Consider the following 27,793-nt stretch of genomic DNA (forward strand, 5'->3'; position numbering starts at 1 on the left):
GTGTGGTGTGAACAGGCACCAAAACTGAACACTTTCTTTTGGCTTGTTTTCTTGCTATGTGTGAATAAACACTGAACTTTGATTTAAACCTTGTTTTTTGCCTCTGTACTGCGTCCGCTTACCCTGCCTACCAAAGCGAATCCCCACATTTGGTGTCGGATGCGGGCAAACGCAGTGAGGCAGGCCTGAAGGCCGAAAAGTTTTTGTTTATCCGGGCACAAGTGCATGTCCTACATTAAGCCGGCAAGGTTACGACCCGTATCCCCTGACAAAATGGAGGCGGTCGTGAAGGCCCTCGTGGAGGCTAACTTGCAGCAGCGGGAGGCTAACAAGCAGCAACAAGAAACGAACCAGCTGCTATTGCAACATGTGATGGCGTTGCAGGCGTCAGGAGCGTCCCAGAATGTCCACGATGCCCGGAAAGCTGTCCGCGCGGCGATTCCGAAGATGACCCCCTCGGATGACGTCGAGACCTATCTGGCGGTCTTCGAAAAAGTGGCCGTGAGGGAAAAGTTACCCCGAGACCAGTGGGCTGAGGTCGTTGCTCCGTTCCTGGCGTCCGGTCCCCAGCAAGTATTGTTTGATCTCCCCGATGATCAGGCGGCCGACTACCCGACAGTAAAAGGTGAGATCCTGGCGAGACTCGGGGTGAATGTATTGGTCCGGGCCCAGAGGGTGCATCAGTGGGAATTTAACCCGGCTGAACCCGCTAGACCACAATATTATGATCTGCTGCACCGTTTGCAAAAATGGCTGCAGCCGGACATGTTGACTCCCACTGCTATGTTGGATCGGCTGTTGGCGGATGTGTTTTGGAGGGCTTTGCCGTACCCTCTCCAGCACTGGATCGGCCAGGTGTCTCCGAATAATGCCCTGGAGATGGTCGACCTGGTGGAGCGCTATGAGGCCACCAGAAATCTACAGGGGGGTTCTTTTGGGAGGGGGCCAGTCAAACCCCGGAAAACTCCACCCCAGACCCGGCGGCCGGTGCCAGCTAGACCCGCCCGGGATGTACCCCCTGCCGACCCAAACCCGGTGGTCTGCTGGCGTTGTCAGGAGCCTGGACACATAAGGGCGGACTGTCCCCATCGGGGGGAACCCATGGACACCAACTATGGCTTCCGCCACTCATTATATGCCAGGATGTTGTGTGCCACAGGAACTTCAGAGACTATGGACAATAGCCACCTGTGCCAGGTGGAAGTGGGGGGCACTCTGGCGGTGGCTCTGCTGGATTCAGGGAGCCTGGTGTCCCTGGTAAGAGCTGCCCTGGTGCGGCCGGCTGAGTATACTGGCCGAAGAGTCGGTGTTGTTTGCATACATGGGGACTTAAAGGAGTATCCCACCGCCCTGGTCTCTCTGTCAATGGTGGCCGGCAGGTGGATGCATGAGGTGGCCGTCGCCACAAAGCTACCATATGAATTGATCATTGGGAGAGACTTCCCCGGGTTCCCGGCACTCTGGCCGGATACGAAAGTTACCCGGGAGACAGATGTACCCCTAGCAGAGTGGCCTGACTCAGGGGGGAGGCCAGAACCTTGGGAACCTGAGTCAGAAGGACCAGCAGTAGGGGTGACCGCCACTTCGGTGGAAGAGGGGGAGACAACCCCGTTAAGTGTGATGGTGGGAGACGTAGAGGATTTGCCGCCGGGTCCTGAGCTGGCAGACCTCAATGTCTCTAGGGATAATTTCGGTACAGCACAACACCAGGATCCGACTCTATCTCGAGCCTGGGAAAATGTGGTAGTAGTTGAGGGTGAGCCGCAACAACCGGGGGCCGAATCTATGTTCCCCCGTTTTGTGGTTCAACAGGAGATGCTGTACCGGGTAAATAAACTACGGGGTGAACATATTGAACAGCTGGTGGTGCCCCAGGCATATCGCAAGCTCGTGTTGAAATTAGCCCACCAACATGTTCTTGGGGGACACCTGGGCCAGCAGAAAACGCAGGACCGGATTTTACAGCGGTTTTACTGGCCCAGTGTGTTCAGAGAGGTAGAAGAGTTTTGCAAGTCTTGCCCAACCTGCCAGATAACCAGCCCCCAGCCACATTTCCGTAGTCCTCTGGTCCCTCTCCCGATTATTGAGGTTCCCTTCGAGCGGATCGCTATGGATCTTGTAGGCCCAGTACCGAAGTCAGCTAGAGGGCACCAGCACATCCTGGTCATCCTCGACTACGCCACGCGGTACCCGGAGGCGGTGCCACTGCGTCATACGTCAGCCAAACTCATAGCTAAGGAGTTAATGGAAATGTTTTCTAGAGTGGGTCTGCCTAAGGAGGTTCTAACTGACCAAGGGACCCCATTTATGTCCAAGGTCATGAGGGAACTCTGTAAGTTGCTCCAAATAAAACAGTTACGGACATCCGTGTATCATCCGCAAACGGATGGCCTGGTAGAGAGGTTTAACCAGACGTTAAAAAATATGCTGAAAAGAGTGGTGTCTAAGGATGGGAGGGACTGGGACCTTCTTCTGCCCTATCTCATGTTCGCAGTGCGAGAAGTGCCCCAGGCCTCTACTGGGTTCTCGCCCTTCGAACTACTATACGGCAGACACCCTCGTGGTTTATTAGACGTCGCCAAAGAGGCGTGGGAACAACAAACCACACCGCACAAAAGTGTAGTTGAGTATGTCACCCAGATGCAGGGACGGATAGGAAACAGTGTTACCTCTGGTTAGGGAGCATATGCAGGCAGCGCAGCGAGCCCAGAGTAAGGGTCTATAATCGGCAGGCTCGGGTCCGAAACTTTAACCCGGGTAATCGGGTGTTGGTTCTGGTACCAACGGTAGATAGTAAGTTCCTAGCTAGGTGGCAGGGGCCCTACGAGGTACTAGAAAAAATTGGACCAGTAGATTACAAAGTACACCAGCCAGGGAGGCGAAAGCCAAAGCAGGTGTACCATGTGAATCTGCTCAAGCCGTGGAAGGATAAGGGAAACCTGTACGGAAGACAGCCCACGACCAGGGTTCCTAGGGGAAGCGGTTTTGGCCCCTCAGTCTGAAGCAGGGGAAGCGGCTGTCACAGTGAAAATTGCTGACAGCCTCTCCTCTAAACAGGCTCAGGAAGCCAGGGAGTTCATTAGTCGGAATACGGATGTGTTCTCAGACCTCCCTGGACGCACGTCCGTAATCCGGCATGACATTGTCACTGAGCCTCAGGCGAAAGTCCGGTTAAAACCGTACCGGGTACCCGAGGCTAGGCGACAAGCCATCACGGAGGAAGTGCAGCTAATGCTCCAGCTGGGTGTCATCGAGGAGTCAAAAAGTGAGTGGGCCAGTCCGATAGTATTAATACCCAAGCCAGACGGGACATTGCGGTTTTGTAATGACTTCCGCAAACTTAATGAGGTGTCCAAGTTTGACGCGTATCCCATGCCCCGAGTGGATGAGCTTATTGAAAAGTTGGGCCAAGCCCGGTATTTTTCTGTGTTGGACCTCACCAAAGGGTACTGGCAGCTACCCTTGACTGAGGCTGCCAAAGAAAAAACGGCTTTCGTCACGCCAGAGGGGCTGTATCAGTACAAGGTATTACCCTTTGGTCTACATGGCGCTCCCGCCACGTTTCAAAGGTTAATGGATATTGTACTCCGTCCACATCGTCGATACGCTTCAGCGTACCTGGACGATATCGTTGTCCATAGCACCGACTGGGAAAGTCACTTGCCTAAAGTCCAGGCTGTAGTGGACTCCCTTAGGAAGGCTGGCTTAACCGCTAACCCAAAAAAGTGCTCGATAGGGTTAGAAGAGACCAGATACCTGGGGTATGTCATTGGGCGCGGAGTGATCAAACCTCAGGTGAACAAAATTGAGGCAATTAGGAATTGGCCCCGACCTGTCTCTACTCGGCAAGTAAAGTCGTTCCTGGGTATGGTGGGGTACTATATGAGGTTTGTCCCCAATTTTGCTACAGTCGCCGCACCATTGACAGGCCTTTTGAAGGGACGCAAGTCAGTGACGGTCCACTGGAATGAGCAGGCGGAAAAGGCTTTCTCCGCTTTGAAGTCGGCCCTGTGTGGGTCCCCGGTTTTGGTGACGCCCGACTTCAAAAGGGAGTTTATAGTGCAGACCGATGCCTCCGAGGTAGGTCTCGGTGCTGTACTATCTCAAGATATTGACGGGGAGGAGCATCCCGTTGTCTTCCTCAGCCGGAAGCTCACCCCAGCCGAGACTAGGTACAGTATAGTGGAGAGAGAGTGCCTGGCCATCAAGTGGGCACTCGAGTCTCTCCGCTACTACCTTTTGGGGAGAAGGTTCCGTCTGGTGACCGACCACTCCCCTTTGAAATGGATGAGCCAGGCCAAAGAGAGGAATGCTCGGGTCACCAGGTGGTTCTTATCTTTGCAAAATTTTAAGTTTTCCGTGGAACACAGGGCAGGCAGGTTACAGGGAAACGCGGATGCCCTATCCCGCGTACACTGTCTGGCAAGTGTTCACCCCCTCAGGGTTGAACAAAGGGGGGAGGTATGTAAGAAGGAACAAGGAGCCGTCTTTGACGGAAGATACGTGTCACCGAGGTTCCTGGCCTCGGTGAGGTAAGAACCGGGTTTTTTCCTGAAGTGTCAGGTCTGTAGTGCAATCTGACACTTCAACTGTTAGAATGGCTGTAAAGCCAATCCGGGCCGGTTCTTATTGGGAGCAGCCAAAGAGCAGGGTGGGTGGCTGTTCCCCACGGTTCCAGGCCGGGTTTTGGCTGGAATATAAAAAACCCAGCCAGCATGTTCAGGTGGGGGAATTATCCTCCATGACAGAGGAGCTGAGGAGTCTGTGGTTTGAAACACTGAGGCATCTGTTTGTGTGAGCCATAGGCTGGGGAAACAGGCCACTAAAGACTGCTGCGGACTCTGGGTGAAAATCATCTGCTGACCAGGTGACGTCTTTTTGCACTGTGAACTTTGTGTGGTGTGAACAGGCACCAAAACTGAACACTTTCTTTTGGCTTGTTTTCTTGCTATGTGTGAATAAACACTGAACTTTGATTTAAACCTTGTTTTTTGCCTCTGTACTGCGTCCGCTTACCCTGCCTACCAAAGCGAATCCCCACAACACATACTGTAATCAAATTGTCATTAGCGTCCTATTAGGTGTAACTGTATCAGTAGTAGCGTAAGCAATGTAATTAATATCCTCAATTCTAAAATGTACTTATCGAGGCTTGATTGAGTTTTATGGCGTATCCAGATCAGCAGGGCTTAATGAACTGTTCCCTCATCATCCATAGACTAAAATGGGCAGTGACTGGGCACTCACCGGGAGCGAGAGTCTCGGGATCCCAGCAGTGCCTACAATTTTAGGGTTCATTCACACGACCGTATGAATTGGTCAACATCCGTTTTGCAATTTTGCTGAACAGGTGCAGACCCATTCTGTCCACATCTGTAATTCCGTTCTGCGGCTCCGCAAAAATTATAGAGCATGTCCTATTCTTGTCCGCAATTGTTCCTCAAAAAGTGCTTCTGTGGGCATTTTAGGTCCGTGCCTCCGCACCGCAAAAGATAGGACATGTCCTATCTTTTGCCATATATTGCGGACTGCGGACCCATTCAAGTCAATAGGTCCGTGACACAATACGGGACTCCCACAGCTGGTGACCATGCATTGCGGAAAGCAAATTGCAGCAAGGGCACGGACGGCCTACGGCTGCATTGTTTCTGGGCAGCAGATTGCTGTTTAGACAGAACGATCTGCTGCCCAGAAACGATAATTTACTTGCCAGATTGTTGAGTACGAGCATTCGTAGGAACATTCATCCCCAATTATGTGCCAACAATTGATGGCCTTGGCCGCCATAAAGCTGGCCAAGGCAATCAAGTTTTCTTGGATCCCTCCAATTTGGAGGTGATTTCTTGACAGTTAAAGGGGTTTTACCATCACATACAATGGGGGCATATCCTTAGGATATGCCCCCATTGTCTGATAGATCTGGGTCCCAGAGGTGGGACCCACACCTACAACAAGAATGGAGCGGGGAAATGAATGTAGAGCGCACTGCGCATGCGCAGCCGCCCTCCATGCATTTCAATGGGGCTGCCGAAAATAGCCAAGTGCTGGCTCAGGTATTTCCGTCTGCCCCGTAGAAATAAATGGGAGCAGGAGCCGCGCATGCGTGGTGCGCTCCCATTCACTTGTATGGGAGCAGCGCTTGGTGGTGGATAGACCCCGGGAAAACCCGTGGTCTTCCAGCCACAGCTCTCCCCGCTCCGTTCTCCTTGTAGTTGTGGGTCCCAGAGGCGGGACACGCACCTATCAGACAATGGGGGCATATCCTAGCGATATGCCCCCATTTGTATGTGATGGGAATACCCCTTTAAGTGTTTCTTATCTGCATCTCCACTGAACAATATAAGGCCATCTACTGGTCCATAAAAGATGCTGCTGAGGGCAACGTCCATCCCCCAGTTGCTCCACAACTGCCAGTATAATAATTTAGGACACAGCATGTATACAGGGTAGGGGCAGACAGGCCATAGACCCCACAGGGAATTTTCCCAGTGGGGCGATGCCCATAGGGCCGCCTGTGCCCTCCTCACTGCCGCTGGCTGGATACATACTTCTGTTGGAACTTAAGGGGTTTATTATTAGAGGAAGTCCAGGTAGCATGCTGAAAGTAAGGCTGGCTTGGTGTCGTGGCCCACATCTCACCTTCTAAGGACAGAACATGGCAGGCATTGATGGCCACCACAGAGGATCAGCTTCTGGGCAGGTATTTTGTGCTGCACTATAATATTTGGTTCTGTGGGATGGCGTTCTGTGCTGCACTGCAGTATTACTGACCCTGACAACTTGTATTGGCCTCATCTAATTGTGTTACCCCACCTGCAGCGTCCCACATATGTGTGTAGATGGGGCACTTAAAACATCTGCCTATGTATTTGCATTGTATGGTATTTCCTACTATCAGACTGGCATTGTCATTTCGCCCGGTCGCCCCTAGGTGGTGCTGGCACCACTCGTTTACATAGCTTGGGCTGTGTGTTAGAACAGTAGAGCAGAGTAGAGAGGAAGTGAAGTTAGTTAGTACAGCGTGTATGGAGGAGAGAAACGGGCATCGTCCACCATGTCGTCTGCTATTTCTACCCCTTGGTCATGGCCAGGCTAAGGGAGTACAGCTAACATTTATCTACAGCAGCCAAGCACCAGACCATAAGTCTATGTCTAAATATGAAGTAAGCCTAGTGAGGGTTACAGCTGACTCTAGCTTATGGACCTCATCCGCACAAGTGCCTGAGAGCAGCTTTCCAAGTGCCGGGACACGAATGGATAATTAGTGCGCAGAATTGTCCTTATTCACTAGAAGCCTTCCGGGATCTAGTGGAAACCAAAAAATCTGATTGCTTCAGGAGAGCATCCTGTAAATAATGTAGCAGAAGACGAGGGAGAACGCCCTTATGGGATAGCTCAAGATAAGTAGAAAACAGCATGTTTAGTACCAGAGTGCTATAGAAAGTGGACTAATTACACTTAGTTACACTTTATAATTAAGACTAATTATTCTTCGCCTGTAAAGCTAAAGTACTAGAAAACTCCTCAATTGACAGGATTACAATTACCTTAACATCTGAATCATTACTGGTGCCATATGAATGCACTTTATTGATGGACTGTAACATCTGCCTTGAGACTATTGATTCAAGTAAATGTTCAATTCTTTTACAACAACTGACTCTTAATTACTACTACTACTACACTCAACATTTGCACCTTACGGTGCTGGCGTCACGACTACAGGGGCCCAGCCGCAAAAGCACCTTAAGCATCTTTACCATCAAGGGCGCCTCAACCACCATCTGGGCTGGTGCTCCCTGCAATAGAGAGTACCCCGGAGGATTTAGTGCTGTCTTCCCCAACACTGCACGCCGGTCCAGGGAGGCTCCGCTAACTGTGAGTAAATGAACTACTACCCCCATCGGCCTACCTAGTCTCACGTGTTTCCCCTGCGGACCCGGTCGCTGCACACCTTCTGTCAGTTTGCACCCACCTACAAAATTGGGGCCACTTTTAGTTTTTTTTTTTTCCCCCTCTAGGGCCACTTTAAGTTCCCAGTTCGCCGCTGATACACAGAGAGGTTTGCATTAATATTTGTGTCTTTTATTAGTGTCACGTTGGGGGACCATGCTCTTAGACTGTACTAAACATATCTCTGTGTTTAGATAGGACCCAGCTGCTCTAGGAACATCATGCAGGGCCCTTAAATGGCCAGGAATAGAACAGAGGGGGCATGGCCTCTGCTATAAAGTCTGTCAATGCAGAATTATTATATGCAAACCCACTACTTCCGAATAACATCCATATGCGGCACATATAAAATGTATATACATCTGCCACATACACTGGTATAACAATGCTCAAAATATATGATCGGCCAACGTGCACTATGCAGTTTGGCAGTAAAAGCCATAGCCTGTCTTAAAGTGTTATTATCTACATCGAAATTCCTTTAATTCAGCATCTGATAATCTAGAAAATCTGGCACCTGTCTTATCACAGAACTGTAATATGATCTACAGGTCCTCACACTCATGAGAGCAAAGGCGGCTGAACCCGCCGGGACCGCATGAATATTTTATGTATGACTGTGTGCCAACTCTCCCCTGGCAGATCATGGGGGGGGTGGTGTGTTCAATTTCAGTATGCCTGATCCTTTGTTCTGTGTCCTAAAGTAAGTTCTATACAAACCACTTAGGTCATCTGTTACTATTAAAGGGGTTATGCTGTGATAGAAGTAGTAAATTAAAATCTGACATCAAGTTCAAACCAATTCTGTATCTCACATGTATCCAGAGATCTCCCTAATCTTTGCTCAACTAGGCAGGGGGTCATGTCCTTTCTGCTGCAGCTCTCTTAACTGTCACAGCTTCTTACAGTAGATACGGCAGTTGAAGGATGGAACTGAGCATGTGCGACCAGCTCATTAAATGGACAAGCAAATTACTATACAGATTAAACACCAGGGGGTACCTTTATAAGGATGTGAAGATAATATCCAACAAGCAGAGCATTTTTGTAACAGAAAGTAATTTTAAAAGTAACTCGATTTTCATTTAGTTATATGAAAAAAATTACATTTAATGGTGGCACAACCAATTTAATTCCAGATTAACCCAAATAAACTGTACTGAATTTCAAGGGGTATAGTAGGATCACCCTCTCGCTTTTTCACTTGTGCCGTCATTTTTCGTCTACAAGTGGCAAATTAGAAAGCAACTTTCTAGCTAGGAAATGTAATTTTGTGTGTGTTGTATGTACGTGTTATTGTGAGCTATTATTATCTATGACCTGTGTGATAATCTTCATGTTTCTGTCTGTAGGTACAATGCTGTCTCCGGCCAGTGGGTACAGGATGTCGTGTTAATTAAAATGGCCTCTCAGGTAAGTATTTCTTTCCTTTTGGGTGCAAAGTACAGGGCGAGGGTTCACTTATTATAAGTAACCACGTCACATAAGGACACTTGGGAATAAAATATTTCCTATTTTTTTTCTTATAGCCATTTGGACGTGGTGCTATGAGAGAATGCTATAGAACGTAAGTAATTATCTGTCTATCCATCTATCTCATATCTCTCTATTTAATCAGTTCTGTCTCTTTTTATTATATTTACTATATTGCATGCACAAAATATGAATATATGATAGGAAGTGTGCTTATGTTAAAGGATTTTGGGGACTCAGCAATTTAACTTTAAAGGGGTTGTCTCGCTTTACAAAATGGCTTTTATCACGTAGAGAAAATTAATACCAGGCACTTGCTAAAATATTGTGATTGTCCATATTGCTTCCTTTAGATTTTTATTAGAATTTTTTCCATCACATTATACACTGCTTGTTTTCAGAGGTTAGGACCATCCTGTAATTCAGCAGCGGTGGTCCTGCTTGCACACCATAGGAAAAAGTGCCGGCCTCTCTGGTGGCCAGGACCGTGGGGGCGCACATATTGACACATGCACAGCAGCTCCCGTCCAGTCCACCTCATATCTGCATTGCTGTGGTGGTCGTAATCCCTGGAAACGAGCCGTGTATAATGCAATAGAAAAATTAATGAAGTAGCAGAGCAGGCAATATGAACAATCACAATACATTAGCAAGTGCCTTGTATTAAAGGGGTTGTCCGGGTTCAGAGCTGAACCTGGACATACCTGCATTTTCACCCAGGCAGCCCCCCCTGACTTGAGCATCGGAGCAGTTCATGCTCCAATACTCTCCTTTGCCCTGCGCTAAGTCGCGCAGGGAAAAGGCATTTTTTTTGGAGATCTGGTGACCTACCGGGGCTCTCCATGGGGCTGCCAGGAAGCCCGCCCATCAGAGCTGGTGATGTCACCGAACACACTGCCGGGCAGAAGTTTCCGCCCGTCAGTGTGTTATTAAAAACAAGAGACCTTGCCCTGTGCGATTTAGCGCAGGGCACGGGAGCGCATCGAAGCATGAGATGCTAGCCTCAGGGGGGCTGCCTGGGTGAAAATAAGGGTATGTCCGGATTCAGCTCTAAACCCGGACAACCCCTTTTAACATGATAAATGCCACTTACCGAAATGAGACAACCCCTTTAATTCACCATATCCTGCCTGCAGAAGAAAGTTTCCAATACACTTACCATCTCGAAGTTGCGTGGATTGGCGTGTTGGATCTTTAGTTACGTGACTCCTCTTCAGAAAACCCCAGCATCACATAAATTACCAGGTTTCTGATCTGGACTCTGTTTCCAGCGACGTCACTTCTACAGCCTAGGACAGAAGTGGGGCCGTGGATGGAGCCAGAATTGCTCAGCTTCCTGGTGCGCGCGCAAACCCCTAAATCCACGGCATCTGCGCATGCGCCGGCAAGTTGCATAGTTCAGGTCTCATCCACAAAACCTCTCCATCTATAGCCCAGACCAGAAACCTGGTAAAAGATCTGACGTTGGAGGATGTAGGCTTCCATGTTCCAGAACGGCTGATCCACGCAACTTTGAGACACTGTGATAATTAACGTTGGTTGCTGGAGAACCTCTTTAATCATTATAGGGTGTGTGTGCTGAGCGTCTGCAGCTCTTGTTAAATGTACTGAGAAACATTTGGGAATGTAATGAGCGTGGGAATGTGTAAGGTACTATCAGCAGTGCACAAAAGTGTTCGCTCATGTAAAGTCATGCCCTGGAGCTCTGGGACGGGAGAATGTTTTTGTAATCTCATCTCATCGATCTTTGCTGCCCAGGAACTTCCTAATGGGAACACATCAGAGCTGCTTGTCCAACGTGTGGATTGTAATGAACGTGTTTTAAATCAAGCTTAATATAAGATATAGGAAGTTACAAATGCAGGGGTGTAACTAAAGTCCAAAGGGTCACCTTTAACCAGCTCCTACTCTGGTGGATTTTATCTGTCTGTTCATTAGATGAATGGTCTTCCTTCTGGACAGCAGCCAAGTAATACTACTTTTAGCATGTCCCCAAGCGAAAAGCTGAGGGGTCACAAAGGTCTTTAATTAATGGATTATTATTTGTATATTAGGTTTGTTAGGATTTGTACTGTTGTAAGTTTTAAAGTCATGTCCATTTGGTGGAATTCTTTGTTCCTCCTGAGATAAGCGGCACAGTGGTTTATGACGTACGCTCACGCTGCTATTGAAATAAAGCTGGCCATACATTTTCCCTAACAGAAAGCAGAGGGGGTCACAATGGTCCTAAGATAATGGATTATTATCTATGTATTAAGTTGATTCAATTTTGCACATGTAATGGCCCCTGCAGAACAGATGTCTAGTTGGCCGCAGCCTTCCCCAAGCGAAAAGCTTAGAGGTCACGAAGGTCTTTATATAATGGACTATTATCACATATTAGGTTTATTAGATTTTGTACTTTTGTAAAAGTCCATGTCCATTCCATGGAATTCTTGGTTCCTTCTAAGATAAGCGGCACAATGGTTTATGACCAATGCTTACTCCGTTATTGCAATAAAGCTGGCCTTACTCATTAGACGTTGGCCAAACCTGCCGATTTTGGTGGGACTGGCTGATCATCTAAAGTCTCTGGGGTTCTGACTTTCCCCAACGTCAAGCTGGCCACAGCATTCGCCAAGCGGAAAGCTGAGGGGTCTCAATGGTCCTAAAATAATGGATTATTATCTGTATTTATTATTTTTAGTAAATTTTTTACTCAAGCTTTATACTCCTGTCCAATCAGTGGAATTCTTTAGGTGGGTTTGGTTTACATGCTCCGATCGAACAGACAGACAATTGTCGGGAAGGAAGCGACAATCTGCTGCTCGTCCAGTGAAGGAGACTACTGCATTTACATGCAGCGATCCCCTCCACAGTATGGGGTCGAGCAGTCACTATTGCGATCGCTCATCTTCATACAGCTGCGCTGTTTCTGGGCAGCAGATCGCTGTTTAGACATCATGATCAGCAGCCCAGAAAATATATTTTAGGTGCCTGCACAAATGACAGGATAACCAGATAAATTAGCGTTTTGCTTGTTCATCGGGTAATCGGCGGCACCTTTAGACGTGCAGATTGTCAGGAACGAGCTTTCGCTAGAACGTTCTTTCACGATATTCTTCCCGAATATCCGGCCGTGTAAATTCACATTATGGTTCCTCCTGGGATATGCGGCACAATGGTTTATACGGTAACATACACTTATGCTGCTATTGAAATTAAGCTGGCCGACCCCTCCAATTTCAGTAGGACTAGCTGACCATCTAAGGTCTCTGGAGTCCTGACTCTCCCCAACAGCAGATGTTGAGGGAGATCATAATCAGGCAGTTCCATTCCAACATGCATGATTCCTTTGTTCTCAGGGGAGATAAGCTGCCTACAGGAGAGTCTGGCAGCACTTTACTGCTCTTTCCCTTTCGAGATCACGTGCACGCTCTGCCTAGCATGCATGTGTATGGAGAGAGGATCATGAGGAATAGGTGGCAGCTTAACCTGTGTATGCCCAGTGTAAAGGCGGTATTAGACAGGCAGATTGTCTGCCAGATGATCGCTAACGAGCATTCGTAGTAACACTCGTTAGTGATGATCTGGCAGTGTAATTTTACTGCCGATTAATCCAACTCTTTCAACAGGTTTGAAGATCATTGTCTGCAGGTGGCAGATCGTGGTGTGTGTAATCACGATCTGCTGCCGGCAAACAATGATTTAGTATAGGGAAGAGCGATGGCATTAGTGATCGCTCCTCCCCATACTGTGGAGAAGATCCATGCATGTAATAACAGCGCTCTCCACTGACGAGAAAGCGATTGCTGGGAAGGGACGCTTCTCTCCTGATGATCGCCTGCCTGAACTGGCTGTTTAATACAGGCTTTAGTGTCCTTTAACATGAGCAGATAAATTGCCTGTAAAGTGCCGATTGGCGATTATAGTAAGTAGATCGGCACTCCTTTAAATAATTTATATAATACAATAGATTATACAATACATTAATTGAGAGGGTTTTTTATAACTATGATTGTCCATATGATCGTTCCCCTTCTATACAGCTTGCATTACAAGTGACATGCCTCTTTACATGAGGGGATGTAGGATGTTTATGTCATCAACCAGCTCAGTGACAACAATGCGAATTGTCTTCCATCGTTTGATCACTGGACATGGTTACGCTGGGCACTGATTGTGAACGCTCGTTTAGGGGATTATCACCCTGTGTGAAGGGCCCTTATGACAAGCGTGTCTATAAAGAGCTCAGGGCCACTGCTTTTAGCTTTCCTTCTTCTTTTCTGTTATCTTCCCCTCTCATCATCTGTCTCCGTGTGACATAACATAGGAGAAACAAAGCCAGTGAGGGTTAAACATTGCAGAACTAGAATTTTCAATGGTTTACACATTGATCCCTGATAAGTCAATGGACTAGATTTTACTGCAGCGTCTGATAAGGTGAGAGACAACAGTGATAGGGACCATACATTTAAAGGGAATGTGTCATCAGAAAATTGCCTATTGTTTAATAATGTTTTCATGTCAAACATATTTTTGGGTGATGTTATTTTTCATTTTCCATACTAAAGCAAACATTATAAATACATAGTGCATAATTAATCCAAATGAATATTTAAAATCTAGTATATGTATGCCGCTGCTACTAGATTTTAAATGTTATTTGATATGAAATTAATTGAATTGGAGTAATTATGCGATGTGTATTTATAATGTCTGTTTAGGCGTGGAGATTCTAATTGGTTATACACAGCAATTATTTTGTTGGAGCCAATTTTTGGGGAAGTTTTTATTTTCCATATCAATATCTGTATTTAAACAAAAACCATAAAATCCTGCAGTTTTAGCACTGGCCGCTAAGCCTAATAAATAGGTGCCTCTTCTGTACTCTTACCGCAGTTATCTGCTTATCATTACGAGCAGAATTAGAATGACCGATATCACATATGTAATCACAGGATCCACCATTCGCAATAGGTGATTGTCAAGACTTATCTACTCCCTCCTGATCTCTGCACGGATCACAAAGCATGCCTACAACACTCCCATAGAAGTCAGTGGGCTCCCTGGGTCCTCTCAAGACCATTGCTTTCATGATCTGGATGTGTTTTCAGATACTTTTTAGAGCAGATTTATAAAATCTTACATAATAACTGGATCAGACAGTCAAGGAGATTTATAAAAACTGGCATAAAGGAAAACTTGCTTAGTTGCCCATAGCAACCAATCAGATCCCTTCTTTCATTTTTTTAGAGCTCCTATGGGAAATGAAAGGTGGAATCTGATCGGTTGCTATAGGCAACTAAGCCAATTCTACTTTGCATCAGTTTTGATAAATCTCTCCTATTACAGTGTGTTTATGCCCATAGCAGCCAATCACAGCGCAGCTTTCACTTCCTACTCTGCTCTTGAAAAATGTAAGCTTGGATGCGATTGGTTGCTATGGAGAACACAGATTTTCTTTGAGACCATTTTATTACATTTCCACAATTATTTTTTTTTGTTTCCTCTACTCGAAGTGTTATCTGTGCCAGCATCCACTTGACAAGTAGTGTTTTTTTTTTTTTGCCCTGTTAATTGTTGCATAAATTAGGGATAAATAGATTCCGCCACAGGGAACTTCCCCAAAAAGAGTGGGTTGCCTATTTGTGGGTGTGTCTAATATAAGCTCATCCATTTTCAGCCCGGCACACCGCGAAGTTGCAGAGACAGTCCCTGAAAATTTGGGACTGTTTGCACATCGCCTTTGAAGGGTATTACCATCTTCGTCATTTATAGTACAGTCACCTATCTCCAGAACAGGGGTCCCCCACCCCTTTCTCACTTGCCAGCCACCACATGCAAATTGAGAATGAATGGAGAATTCTTCCCATCCACCTCTCCATTCATTTGATGCGGCGGCTATCATTTTGGAGATAAAGGTGAGTCAGATAGGTGGGACCTGATCTCTCAGACATTTATGGCATGTTGTGTGGATAGCCATAAATGTCTAAAGCCGGCCATACATGGCTGGATAAGCGCCCATATGACCGATTTTTCTCCCGATCCTTCATGCATGCTTGGCTTATCTTCCTGAGAACAAAAGGATCAGACTGGTAGAAATCTGTCATGTCTGACCCTTCTGTCCCTCAACATCTGCCATCGGGAGAGAGTGACGAGGCCCCTATACACATTATACAGACAGTCGACCCTGCCGAAATCAACAGGTCAGTGGGAACGAGAGCCTTTGTTGTGCTTATGTATGGTGACATATTATCATATCCATCACAGCCATCCTATGTAAATGCTTCTTGTCTTTTCTGTATTGTTAGGAAGAAGCTGTCCAATTTCTCACACAGTCAGCAGTGGAAAAGCGCCTACAACTATGTGGCCAAACGGTATTTAGAGACCGTTGACAGGGATGTCTATTTCGAAGACGTCCGCCTACAAATGGAGGCCAAGTTGTGGGGTGAAGAATACAACCGACACAAACCACCAAAACAGGTAGGGATGATTTATGACTTATCGTTATGTCACACTGTTTTTCCGTAATGAGCAACCAACACGAGCACGTATGGAGACTTGGTTTGGTTGTATACTTGGAAGTGGTTTTGCAACACCCTAAACTTTTAGCCTTGTCCCATACAGGGTTGGACTGGCCCATCAGAGTACCAGAGAATCCTCCGGTGGGCCCAAGCTTTGACAATTATGGACCTCTAATAAAGCAGGGCCCTTAAGGTCCTGTATACACGTGTACTCTTTGTCCCTCAGAATCATTTCCTCTGGTGGGCCAAGGGACTTCCGTCCGACACTGGTCCTGTACCGACTCCAGGATTTCATGCAGTAGTCACATGTAGATCTACAAAGCTCTGTTCAGACTGATATGTAGTGATGAGCGAACTTCTGTTTTAAGTTCGGCGTCTAAAGTTCGGCTTCCGGTTAGCGGAGAATCCCGATCTGGATCCGGATATGGATTCCGACTTCCGTTGTGGTCCGTGGTAGCGGAATCAATAATGGCCGATTATTGATTCCGCTACCACGGACCACAACGGAAGTCGGAATCCATATCCGGATCCAGATCGGGATTCTCCGCTAACCGGAAGCCGAACTTTAGACGCCGAACTTAAAACAGAAGTTCGCTCATCACTACTGATATGCTGTTGAGGGTCCGTGGATACTTCGGTGGCCATGCTTTGGTTGCCACTCGTTACCTGTGTATGAGACCAGGATAAATCTGAAACTAATGAACAGGTAGAACAGGAGGAGAACTCATAGACTGATCTTTTCATGGAAATGTTTGTAGGCCTAAGTCATGCCAAGAAGGTTGAGTGCAATTCCATAACATTTCACGGCATTCTGGGGTTCCAGCTTTTAAAATCCAGTTTGTGCGGGCGCACACTGTGCAGGGAACCGCAACACAGATCCATTCATGCAAACGGGACTATATTTTAGTTATCTTTAGTTCACTTCTGCAGCGGAGGTTTCGGCAGGCGCCTCCATTACAGATTCTGGCAAAGAAAGGCTGAAATACCGCTGCATGTGTAGTGGTATTTTGTCTGGCAAATTGCCAGTATTCACGCCGGACACCCGACAAACCTCGTTTGCTGCTCCAGTATTCTGTTACTACGCTGGTACAGAATACCAGAAATGTGGCACAAATGTGCACATGGCCTTAGCTACCGTTGCAGCCTCTCCATTCTAAGGCTGGGGTCATACTTTTGCAGCTGTGTTGGTAAACCACGGCAAAAACAGAGATGTGAGAACCCAGCCTAAAGCTGGTCATACATATTAGATGCATGTTGGCTGAAACCATCCATTTAGGCAGGCCAAATATCTAATATGTATGGGGCATCCCGACTCTTCCCCCATCGGTTAATGTCAGGAGGTAGAAGGATCGGGCTTTTGGATGGGCAGTCATTGGCCAGGATATAATGGCTTCTGGTAAACTCCCTTTTGTGAGAGAAGGTCCTCTGGATGCTTGGCACATAGCAATTACATTAGACATTTGCTCTTCGTGACCTTCTGGATGCCAGCATTTCCTGGTGGCCTACCCCTGCCTCAAAAATAGGAAAGAGGAGATGAGGCAACATGTAACATGACTGTGCATGTCATCTCAGCAGATCTTGACAATAGTGGTGAGATTCAACAACAGTCTAGTCTTTGGGTTGTCCTCAAAGGGGTAGTACAGGATTAGAAAAACATGGCTGCTTTCTACCTGAAACGGTGCCTTACCTGCCCACAGATTGTCTTTGGCGTGGCTGCTCAGGCCCATTTACTTCATTGTATCAGAGCTGCAATACCAGACATAACCTAAGTACAGGAGTGGTGCCATTTTTTGGCAGAAAGCATAATTTTTATTTTCTTCAAATCCTATGCATCTACAAAATGGAGCAACCAAAGTTTATAATGACTTTGATCCTTCTATGTCTGTGGAGATAAGCAGCTGCAAAGGTTCTGGCAGCTGCTTATCCCTTGCAGTATCCCAATAATATGTCAATCAAACGCTGAATGTGCGGTATACTTTTGAGGTCTACACTTTATAGCTCTACTTTCTTATATACACATATTTCCACTGGGATGTTTGTACAGAAATGTCATACGAGGGATTGGTTTGCACAAGTTTTTGGCAGCAAGGTGAGAGACAGGAACTGAACTCATGACCTTGTGTTCTAGGTCCATACAGACACACCTACCTCTCTCTAGGGCCTCTTACAAAAACAGCCTCAGGGTTTATCCAAGATGAAGAGTGGATGGGATTGTTTTTGTGACAAAATTTCACATGACGTCATGTAGAACTTGTTACACCGTGTGTCAGCCATGCACAGTGTAAGTGGTAACTCCAATGGCATCCAGTGCCAGGAAAATATGCCCTTACAAACAATAAAACTCTCAGTTTTGTTTGTATGTGAGATGTTGTGCTGCCTGCATGTTAGCTTTATGGATATGCATCTGTGATAGTCTAAATTTTCTTGCAGTATATATTGAGGGTAGCTTCTCTTTTAGATTGAGCACTCCCCACCCATCTGCCTAGGGCTTCTGAGCAGAGTATATATGTAGCTGGTTCCTACACTGCCCTGAATATTGTAGGCTTAGGTCAAGCCCAGGAGAGGCAGTTCTGTTAGTGTTGGGGACCCACCTGCAGAAGCCACCTTGACGCCTGGTAGATGGCCTCGACACACGTTTGATCAAAAATGTGCGATATTTTTCTCATTTATAGTAGGTATAATACCACTCTAAGTTAGAATGATCCTTATTTCTCAGTTTTATTGTTTGTATGTGAAAAATATTGTGCTGCCATACCTTTTTTTGTTTGCTTCCTGCATGTTATCTATCTTTATGGATATGCATCTGCAGTTAGGAATGTGCTAGTCTAAATTTGCTTGTAGGAAAATATGCCCTGGTAGCCCCCAAGATTTTTTTTTTCTTGGACCTTCAGGGCCCACTATAGTATTAGAGCCTGCGCCCTCCTGAGGATCTTCTAGTTCTTTGGTGGGCCAGTCCAACCCTGCCCAGATGGTACTATAAGAAACGGTACTACCAATCTCTCCCACTTCACCAGGACAATTGTATTCGCGTTAGGATACATGCACACGACCGTATGTGTTTTGCGCTCCGCAAATTGCGGATCCCCCCCCCCCCCCCCCCAAAAAAAAAGGATGACATCTGTATGCCATCCGTTTTTTGGGGAAATCCATTGTAACAATGCCTAAAACTGACAAAAATAGGACATGTTCTATTATTTTTGCGGGGCTACAGAACGGACATACTGATGCACATTTTTTGCGGACCCATGGAAATGAATGGGTCTGCATCCTATCCGCAAAAAAAACTGAGCAGACACGGAAACAAACAACGTTCGTGTGTATTTAGCCTTAGGATGTTTATAATGCAGTAATAGCGCTATACCACTGCCAATCTGTTAAAGTACAGAAACTGCATGTAACTACATCATGTTTTGTGTTGATTTATGAAAGAAGAACGTATGATAGATTGATAGATAGATATTAGATAGATCAATAGATATTACATAGATCGATAGATAGAGATAGGTAATGTGATTAGATGTAATTACGCATCATCTCCTTGTGAATTTATCAGTTTCTCCCAAAAAAATTGTATGGTTATTTTTTTTTTTTTTTTTTTATCTGACCATAATTGGCATTGAAAACACTGCATGTAAACATACCCTAACATATATTTTGCTCCCCCTTTGCACAGCTAGCGGAAACCCATCAGCGTCCTCCTGTCATACACATCTATGGTGTCTCTGTGTATGTTATGCTATAACCCAAACCTTTCCACGCGTCTCCAGTTATAACCTGTAACCTAAACCGCTGAGAACAGACAGCTGCAGCAGCGCAGCGAACACCCTGTACCGCAGCATATAAACATGCTGATGGGACGTGCTATACGTGAGGCTGTGCAATGTGCCTGGACCTGTTTACATTCTCCATAATCAGCTCCTCCTAAAACGTGAGCCCGAGCGGCTGGAGAATGGCCGTGTCACCACGTGGCCACATCCCTCAGTCTCGCCCATAACAGAATTAATGTGCCTGTGAGACAGACCTGACAAGGCTGCAGCTGCTATCTAATCTGCCTCATGTCAGACATGAAAGAGCCCGCAGGAAAACCAGCCACCTCCCGCTTTGTTAGGCTCCCATGCCGTGTAATCCGACATGTGCAGATATTTTACTGAAGGTCTAGTGATAAACCTACATTATATAGGACGTGCCCCATGTATATCTATCCTCTCGTACAGAATGCACTTTCCTTCAATTGATTGATTTTATGTCACACCTTATTGTATTTTTATGATTTTGTTCTCACGCGACATTTCTGCAAAGATCTGACTTTGCTCCCATTTATTATAGAGGGGGTTCACGAGCAACCATTATTTTATAGCATGCAATCAAGTCAGTGTAAATGGAGACAGAATAAAAGCAAGTGCTAATAACATTCCCTGCAGGAACAGAAGATCGGGCATGTTGAAATTCTTCCCTGAACATCTGCTGTTAAGAGACCATTGAGCCATCCCCATTAGATTATTACCCGATGCCAAGGTCTGCCGGGTCCGGACCCCCACCGATATTATATTGATGACCTATCCTGAGGATAGGTCATTAATCTTAAACACAAGGAAAGCCCCTTTAATGCGAAATACATACAGTAATGACAGTTTCTGCCATAAGGCCTCTTGCACACAAACGTATTTTCATTCCGTGTCCATTCCATTTTTTATTTATTTATTTTTGCGGACCGTATACGGAACCATTCATTTACAATGGATCTGCAAAAAAAACGGAAGTTACTCCGTGTGCATTCCGTTTCCGTATTTCCGTTCCGCAAATAGAACATGTCCTATTATTGTCCGCATTGCGGACAAGGATAGTACGGTTCTATGAAGGGCCAGCTGTTTCATTCCGCAAAATACGGAATGCAAATGGGTGTCATCCGTATTTTTTGCGGATCCGTTTTTTGTGGACTACAAAATATATACGGTCGTGTGCATGAGCCCTAAGGCTGAAACAATCACCGTTACAATTATTTTTTTGCACTTTTATCTACCATACAATCATCTTCTGGCTTGCTGACAAGAACAGGAAGTCCCAGCAGTAACATTTCTGGTTTTAGCTTGCTTTGTAGCCTATATAAAACATATGTGAACGTCCCAAAGAAAACAATCTGCAGGGAACCTCGACAAGAGAGAAAAACCAAACACTGTTTTGTTATTGGAAATGTTTCATTGAGGGAGAACTTTTGACCATTTCCCAGGTTTGTGCTGAAAATGCGCTGTAAGCAGTGAGTCATCATATTGTCCCATCTTGGACTTGCAACCGCAGTGCGGTAAAGAAAAACAGATGTGCATTTCTTTTATGGTGCCAAGATATCAAGGAGCAAGAAACCTGAAGTTAAAAAGTCTAAAAGACGTGCAAAGGGGTTCGTTGGGCCCACCAGAGGAAATTATTCTTGGGGCCCAACCCCTATATCATCAATAATGTCTAATAGGTCTTAAATCAACCCTATTGGCTCCAAAGGCAGCCAAATGTGACTTTTCTCCTGGTACTTTGGGGCCCACTATGGTATTAGACCCTGGGCCCACCGGAGGATCCTGGTGGGCCAGTCTGACCAGTGAGCCTATGGAAGGAGCATCCAATGCTATGCACACATAATTATGAAGATTTTCAGGACTGGAAATAATTATGGTGGAGTAGAGCAAGGCTGGATTATCCCATGGGTCGCTGCCCTGTCTCCACATCAGTTGGTCCGCTTTGAACGTCCTCCTTGGTGACTGTTCACAAACTTAAAGAGGACCTGTTACCTCTCCTGACATGTTTGTTTTAGTAACTACTTGCATCCCACTTGTAATGACCGTTCTAGAGCATCTATTCTTATGACTTTACGTTCCATTATTATTCCTCCTAGAACTTGTGAATGAATTATTAGCAGTTTGCAAAGAAGGTCCAGATGGGTGTTACCAGTTGGGGTTGTGAACCTGCATAGACTGACATTGGCAGCATTGTTTGGATAGTGTCAGACTGTGCAGGGACCCCCCCCCCCCCAGTTGGTAACATCCAGCTGGACCTTCAATAAAAACAGCTAGTAATTAGCTCATAAGTTCTAGCAGGAATAATAAAGGAATGGCAGGATATAGAGACCTAAGAATAGATGCTCCAGAATTGATAAAAAAAATGCATCAAAAAATTTAGCATTTTTTTTCTTCAAAATCCATAGTGTGAACATACCCTAAAGAAGGAATGCCCAACCTGGGGCCCTCCAGCTGTTGCAGAACTACAACTCCCAGCATGCCCTCACAGCCTACAGCTATTAGAGCATTCTGGGAGTTGTAGTTTTGCAACAGCTGGAGGGCCGCAGGTTGAGCATGCCTGCCCTAAAGCAACCCCCCTTCCCCGGTTCAAAAATAAAAACCTGTCCTTGTTTCTTGGCACAGTGTCTGGATGGACGCTGCAGTAAACCTTGCAGGTTTGGCCCCATTCAAGGGGGATAAACTGCAAGCGGGTCCTTGGCATTCAAACTGGTGGTTACTGCTGTGGAATACGCAGCGGATTTTGCCTTAGCAACATCCACCATATGAACTAGCCTTTATGTGCACTCTGTATGGTAAAGTTAGTTTGCATGGTATGGCGGTAACATTTCATATCGTTTATGTACTGTATGGCATGCATGTTTGAGCAGTGATCTGCAGCTTCTATCTATTCATACTTGCCATTAAACGTCATGAAAAGCTGGATGTACACGCTACGAAGATCTGATTATTATAATACACGTTTACACAGTGATTTTCAGTAAGATACAAGTGATCCCATTGTATTTACCCATTGATCGTTGTTTTTGACCTCTCTTGGTTGAGGCTGTATTCACCCATGCAGCAGTTTTTTTGGCTACTTTCACACTAGCGTTCGGGTGTCCGCTTGTGAGCTCCATTTGAAGGGGCTCACAAGCGGCCCCGAACGCATCCGTCCAGCACTAATGCATTCTGAGTGGACGCGGATCCGCTCAGAATCCATCAGTCTGGCAGCGTTCAGCCTCCGCTCCGCTCAGCAGGCGGACACCTGAACGCTGCTTGCAGCGTTCGGGTGTCCGCCTGGCCGTGCGGATCCGTCCAGACTTACAATGTAAGTCAATGGGGACGGATCCGTTTGAAGATGACACAATATGGCTCAATCTTCAAACGGATCCGTCCCCCATTGACTTTCAATGTAAAGTCTGGACGGATCCGTTCAGGCTACTTTCACACTAATTTTTTTAACAATATAATGCAGACGGATCCGTTCTGAACGGAGCCACAGTCTGCATTATATGAGCGGATCCGTCTCAGACGGATCCGCTCTGAACGCAAGTGTGAAAGTAGCCTTACTTTTGGCAAAACCGCAACAGAAAACCCCATGTGGTCACCCAACCTTACACAGCCTAGAAGGCATAATCTGAAAAGTACTTAGATGTTTTTACCTCCCTGTTTGTGGTGGCATTGTATATGACGTGTGATTCCTCCATGCAGGTGGACATCATGCAGATGTGCATCATCGAAATGAAAGACAGACCCGGCAAACCTCTCTTCCACTTAGAACATTACATTGAAGGCAAATACATTAAGTATAACTCCAACTCCGGATTCGTCCGAGATGACAACATTCGCCTCACTCCGCAGGTAGGCTTCGTTCAGGTGGCACCGATGCCGATTCATTCTATTCCATGCCGTGACGCTCATGTTGCATCTCTTGTCTATAACGTCTGTCTTCCTGACGTCGTACCCATTGTACCCGTCCATAAAGGTGCCAGAACTGTGTCCCCTGATAAATGTCTTCTCTCATCTTCTAGGCTTTCAGCCACTTTACATTCGAACGGTCGGGCCATCAGCTGATTGTCGTAGACATTCAAGGAGTAGGAGACTTGTACACAGACCCTCAAATCCATACAGAGGTTGGAACTGACTTTGGAGACGGCAACTTAGGTACTCTATTCTGTATTTATACCACATTGACCTTAATGGGGTTGTCCCTCAGGATAATATTTTTAATTTATGGAGCAGAATAGGTTATGAGGTCCCCTTAGGTCATCGCTTCCTGGTCCTCATTCAACATACAGGAAATACGTGGAAATTGCCTACGACTTGTGATTACCTTAGCAGCCGTCTGTGCATTTCCTGTGCGTTGAGCCAGGACCAGAATGGACCTGCTCAGTGTTGGAATGCAAGCAGTGGGGGAACAGGGAGGTGAAAGAGGCTTATTTTTTTTTATGTGAGACTGTCAGCAGTTTTGACCGTGCACTAGGTAGGGGCTGGGGAGAGCTGTACAAACATATCTTTTGTGGGGCTTTTAATTATCAGGAGTAGTGTGAAAATCATGTTTCATTCTGCTCTCTCAAGTGCCTAGGACGGAGTTTTGCTGTGAAGTGCTCTCACGACATCTTCCCATTAATAAGAACTGATGTTATCTGTAAAATTAATATTTATTTTCAATACCTTATATTTTTTTTTAGATGCAGGTTTTTTTTTTTATGTAAAGGAACATGCCAAGAAAATCTGATACACTGTGTTATGCATAGTACATAGGGCCTGACGGGTCCATGCAGCCTCCTCTCTGCTTCTGATCAGATACCATATTGAATTTTAGGTGGTCATACACCTTAGAAAGCTGTTGTTCAGGCAACAACAATTTCTTTTCACCCTCCCTCCTCTTCTATACAGCAGAGTGTGCATGTGTTCACAATATGTAGAGGGGAATTTAGCCCTCCTCCGGCTTGAGAACAAAGGGATGGAACCAACATCAGATAACGGCATAAAGTTAGGAGGCCTCTATACACAATAAGAGGGTCACCTGGTCCTGCTGAAATTGGCAGGTTTGGTGGCATCTATCTAAAGTGTGTGGCTATACTATTAGTCCCATGATGCCTCAACACAACATAGTGTGTGCGGCTGGAGCCAGTGCCATCTGTATCTTTTCTCTATAAAAAGTAGATGTAACGCAGCGGGTGTGAACCCACTGTGTCTCTGAATGGGAGTAAATCTAAGTGGCACCCATGTACAGGGATCTGTACTACGCTGCAGGGGAACCACCAGGCCGCTACCTCTTAAAATAGTCTTTGTTCAGTGACAGCTCACCCAGAAGGATCAAGAGAGATGGCTGTGTAGTACCAAGGGGACAAAAAAGAGCGTAGTCAGTGGACAAGCAGAGGTCAGGCAGTAGCTCAGTACCGGAATCTGTACTATGCTGCAGGGCAACCACCAGGCCGATACCTCTTGAAATAGTTTCCGTTCAGTGACAGCTTACCCAGGTGGGTCAAGAGAGATGGGTGCGTATGAGCGTGGTCAGTGGACAAGCGGAGGTCAGGCAGTAGCTCAGGGTGTTCGGCACAGGGTGAGTACGATGAGCAGTTAGGGGTCAGAACTGGCGGAACAGGATCGATATAAAGACACAAACACCTTTTTGTTCAGGTACCTTCCCATAGGGGGAAGATGCTTTAAATAACTCGGGGACAGCAGCCATTGGCTGGGGAATGATTTCGGCCGCATATGCTGGTTCTTTAAGAGACGCAGAGAGCAAGTGCATGCCCTAAGGGAGCAGAATAGCGGGCAGGAGGAGGGGAAGGCTAGAAGAGGGCAACCATATAGGACCAGCAAGGCAGCCCACCCTCTGGCAGCATGGCTGGCAGGAGGGAAAAGATGCCAGTGAACACCCACCACCGACAGCAGAGGTAATCAATATTCCAGTAGCTGTGCCCACCGAGCAAGGAGAGATGCCAGCGGGCACAAACTGCCGGCATTACAATAGATATATAGATACACTCTGTAGTCTAAATGTCCTAAAGCTAAGGGACCAGTATATAGTGTATATACCAGTATACAGTCAGGGAGGCTGCCATCATCTTCAGTACATCTCTGTGACAGGCGCTGAGAGTCCACGCAGGTTATTATGGTAGCACATTTATGCCTATAGACTTATGTAAACAAAGTGTGTCACCGAAGTGTCATCCTCGCTGTTGCTATGCAACGTCCCCAGTGTCATATTTACAGATAGAAGTGGTAAGAAAAAAAAAAAAGGCGAGGCAGACACATGAATTTACTTAAAGGGGTTGTGTCACTGATAACACTTAGCCCCTGTTTGCAGTATAGGAGATAAGTGATCACTGGGGGGGCTGACTGCTGGGACCACCAGTGATCACGTAAACAGGGGTCCGCACGCGACCTCCCCCTGCCCCGCCCCATGGAAATGGAGCAGTGATGCACACGCATGACCACTGCTGCATTTGCTTCTATGGACTACTGCAAGGACTGTACTCGGCAGTCGGTTAGATTCACATGGGGCAGTTCTGCAGCACTTGTGGACCCTCCTTCACAGGATTGCTGGCGTTCTGACCATTGGGATAGGGGATAAGGCTAAGTTGACACATGCGGCGGAGCAATCCGGCAGAAGAGTTCTCTGGTTCCGGCATAGGCGGATAATGTCGCTTGCCCACCGGACCCTGTTGACAATAATGGGAACCAGCAAGGATCTTGCCGCTCCCCGGCATAAATGCCGGGATTCGGCCGGTCAAAAATTGCTGGACACAACTGTTTTTGTCCTGACCAAATCCTGATATACAGGTGAAACTCGAAAAATTTGAATATCTTGCAAAGTTCATTTATTTCAGTAATGCAACTTATGGTTCAATAAGTTTTTATTCTCTTTTATAATAATAAAGGAAACATCACAATTTGCAGTATAGAAACCACATAAATAGTTACAATGCGACATGCAGTCTTAAAGGGACACTGACAGGCCCAATTAGCATATTTAGGTGTATATATATGTCAGTACAGGTCTTCTAAAGTCTATTAAAATCATCTGAGTAGCCCCCCTGTCCACCTTTAAAAATACCGAAATATAAAGTTTTATAACCTGCTTGTCCGGTCACCAATCTGCCCAAGGGGCGGCGTTTCATGTCAAAATGCGCCCAGCCAGCCGCTCCCAACTGCCGTTCTGAAGCCCCGCCCAGCTCATCAATATTCACTTAGCTGGGCGGCGGCTACAACTCTCCCAACTCAAGTGTCCGGCGCATGTGCATAAAGCAGAGGCTGCAGCGCTCTGTACGCAGGAGCAATGTGACCCCGGCCGGGCGCATGCGCTGAAGATTGGACGGAGGACGTGCCCAGAGGATTGAATGGGCCATGCGCAGAATCGTGAGTCGGGAGAGTTGTAGCCGCCGCCCAGCAAAGTGAATATTGATGAGCTGGGCGGGGCTTCAGAACGGCAGTTGGGAGCGGCTGGCTGGGCGCATTTTGACATGAAACGCCGCCGCTTGGGCAGATTGGTGACCGGACAAGCAGGTTATAAAACTTTATATTTCGGTATTTATAAGGTGGACAGGGGGGCTACTTAGATGATTTTAATAGACTTTAGAAGACCTGTACTGACATATATATACCTAAATATGCTAATTGGGCCTGTCAGTGTCCCTTTAAACAGCAATATAGCATTAAGGACATGGTACAAGCATGTATCCGTAACTGTATTGCAAACAACCAGCTGTTATATAGTCAGCGGAATCAAAAGGCCCCAAAAGGGCTTAAAAAGGCCTCAAATAAAAGGTACTTAGGCCCATAATTCTAGACAAACATTGACATAAAAGAGGGGAAGACAAGACGACACACACTAGGAGGGGTGGGGGAAGGGGAAAAATCGTAGGGCATAGCTGGTGAATCACTAGGCACTTAGGGAGGGGAATCAGGGAGAGCCCCAGAAGCTACCCAAACCGAGAAAGAGGTTCTAAACCTGGACCATGGCTCCCAACTCTTAAGAAACACTGGAATCTTGTTTTGATCAGAGGCACACATCTCCTCCATGTGGATCAGTACATCCAGTGCAGAGACTTCAGTAATGCAACTTAAAAGGTGAAACTAACATATGAG

The 27,793-nt window shown here is 46.3% G+C and overlaps 1 protein-coding gene across 2 annotated transcripts in view; it reads left to right on the forward strand.

Moving 5' to 3' along the window:
* The window catches only part of EEF2K (eukaryotic elongation factor 2 kinase), a 76,746-nt gene that overhangs the window by 25,018 nt on the left and 23,935 nt on the right, over window positions 1-27,793 (forward strand). For both annotated transcript variants that reach the window (XM_044303476.1, XM_044303475.1), the window contains exons 4-8: window positions 9,306-9,366; window positions 9,483-9,520; window positions 15,720-15,891; window positions 23,405-23,554; window positions 23,725-23,857. In XM_044303476.1, coding sequence (XP_044159411.1) covers window positions 9,306-9,366; window positions 9,483-9,520; window positions 15,720-15,891; window positions 23,405-23,554; window positions 23,725-23,857 — 554 coding nt within the window. The remainder of the gene's footprint in view (window positions 1-9,305; window positions 9,367-9,482; window positions 9,521-15,719; window positions 15,892-23,404; window positions 23,555-23,724; window positions 23,858-27,793) is intronic.

This window comes from Bufo gargarizans, chromosome 8 (genome assembly GCF_014858855.1).
Source record: "Bufo gargarizans isolate SCDJY-AF-19 chromosome 8, ASM1485885v1, whole genome shotgun sequence".
Classification (NCBI taxonomy): Eukaryota; Metazoa; Chordata; class Amphibia; order Anura; family Bufonidae; genus Bufo; species Bufo gargarizans.